This window comes from Olea europaea, unplaced genomic scaffold (genome assembly GCF_002742605.1).
Source record: "Olea europaea var. sylvestris unplaced genomic scaffold, O_europaea_v1 scaffold21455, whole genome shotgun sequence".
NCBI classification, from domain to species: Eukaryota; Viridiplantae; Streptophyta; class Magnoliopsida; order Lamiales; family Oleaceae; genus Olea; species Olea europaea.
The window spans coordinates 1-1,839 of record NW_019239430.1 but is presented as its reverse complement, the minus strand read 5'-3'; the positions used below and the strand labels follow the sequence as shown (position 1 = coordinate 1,839).

Genomic DNA, 1,839 nt, shown 5'->3' with positions numbered 1-1,839 from the left:
AAAGGCACAACATGACATGAACAGTTCAACACAGTTTTTCGGAACATGGACATGTTGGGGACACTTCGATTAAAATACTACAAATATATAAATTAATATATTATATATTTTCCAACAAAAGTAGAACGTAGTTTGGAGGTTGAACTTTAGGAATAGTGCTCATCAACTCATAATGTATACTCATGGTAACAATGAACATTAAACATGACAGATTCTTTATACAGATGAATATAACTAATTAAACATCGCAGAAGATCAAGAAAAGAAATTTCATTTGGATTTGACAATTAGAAATGATATGATTCCTCTTAGATTGTAGAATAGATTCCTATTCAAGAAAAGCAGGGTATATATGAGAAGTTATATTTCTGGCTGTCATTTCTCTAGAGCGCACTCATAATTTTTTTCATATATTTTATTTGGAGAATAGAACAAGGAAACAAGGATAGCTGGAAAATTGTGATCTTTTTGACCTCTTGAAATTGTCTGTGTATTTATACTTGCTTTCTGCTATCTATATTCTGAGTGTTCTAATGACTTGAATTTTCTGGCACTAGTGGTGAAAGCATGGAGAATGCACTGAGAGCCTGTTGTAAGGGAATTAAAATTGGCAAAATCCTAATCCACAGAGAGGGCAAAGATGGTCGTCAGGTTTGTGGAACCATTTGAGGGTTATGTTTGGTACGTAATACTGGATAGAACTTGACAACACAATGTCTTGATATTGTAAAGCTAGTGCTGTCTAGTGTATCTTACCATATGTCCACAAATATTGCCATTCTTGTGGAACTAAACAAGGGTAATATTGGACAGATCTTGACAGCACAATGTATTGATATTGTAAAGCTAGTGTCGTCCAGTGTATCTTACCAAATATGCCACAAATGTCTTACAAATTTTGCCATTCTCGGCCCTTTCTCCTCTCTAAGAATTTCTCATGCTACAAAATTGCTGCAGTTAATCTATGAGAAGCTACCAGCTGACATCGCAAGTCGTCATGTACTATTGCTCGACCCAGTTCTTGCCTCAGGTTAGTAACACAATCCATTCACTTGATGACATAAAAATATTTAACATGTCATTGATTGCTTGTACAATTATTAGGGCATTCTGCCGTTGAGGCTATATCCGTGTTGCTGAGCAAGGGTGTTGTTGAATCGAACATCATCTTCCTAAATCTCATTTCTGTGAGTCAATATTCTGTAATTTAACTTCATTTAAATTCCAAAATTCTGTGGCATTAACATGTATTAGTTTTTCGATAAATGATCCCATGATGATGCAGGCTCCTGAAGGAATACATGCTGTTTGTAAGAAGTTTCCAAGGCTGAAAATTGTGACTTCAGAGATAGATGTGTCCCTCAACAAGGATCTGCGTGTGATTCCGGGCATGGGCGAGTTTGGGGATCGCTACTTTGGAACTGGTGTCTAGCAACATTTGTGAACCAAGACACCCAGATGCGTTTTCTTCTTGTCATCTACTTTCGTAGGAGTCCGATAGGTATATTCACAATTCATCCATCGAGAGAACAAATAAAATCAACATCGGAGTATAGTTAATAATCCATTTATGGCATGTTTAATCAGAAGGAAATTATACATAATATTGAACAATAATAAGGAAGAAAAATAAGTTATAACCTTAGTGTACTAATTGTATTGAGTACTATAGATCAAAACATGCAATTATTTATTCTTCGTGTATCATGTCTAAGAATCAGTGAATCATGACGAAGCATCAAATCTGCCATTGCTCTATTCCCATTTCCCGATTTGAAATTTATAAAGGATATGTATGACTTGAGATAGCTTGTTTTCTAAACACTCCCCACCCACAAA

At 35.4% G+C, this 1,839-nt stretch overlaps 1 protein-coding gene across 1 annotated transcript; it reads left to right on the top strand.

Annotated features, from left to right (window-relative positions):
- Nucleotides 1–462: 462 nt before the first annotated feature.
- Nucleotides 463–1,693, top strand: LOC111380442 (uridine kinase-like protein 5). Its single transcript, XM_023004009.1, has 4 exons — nucleotides 463–651; nucleotides 958–1,030; nucleotides 1,105–1,187; nucleotides 1,286–1,693. The coding sequence occupies exons 1-4, from the start codon at nucleotides 568–570 to the stop codon at nucleotides 1,430–1,432; spliced, it is 387 nt and encodes a 128-aa protein (XP_022859777.1). The 5' UTR covers nucleotides 463–567; the 3' UTR covers nucleotides 1,433–1,693.
- Nucleotides 1,694–1,839: the final 146 nt, after the last annotated feature.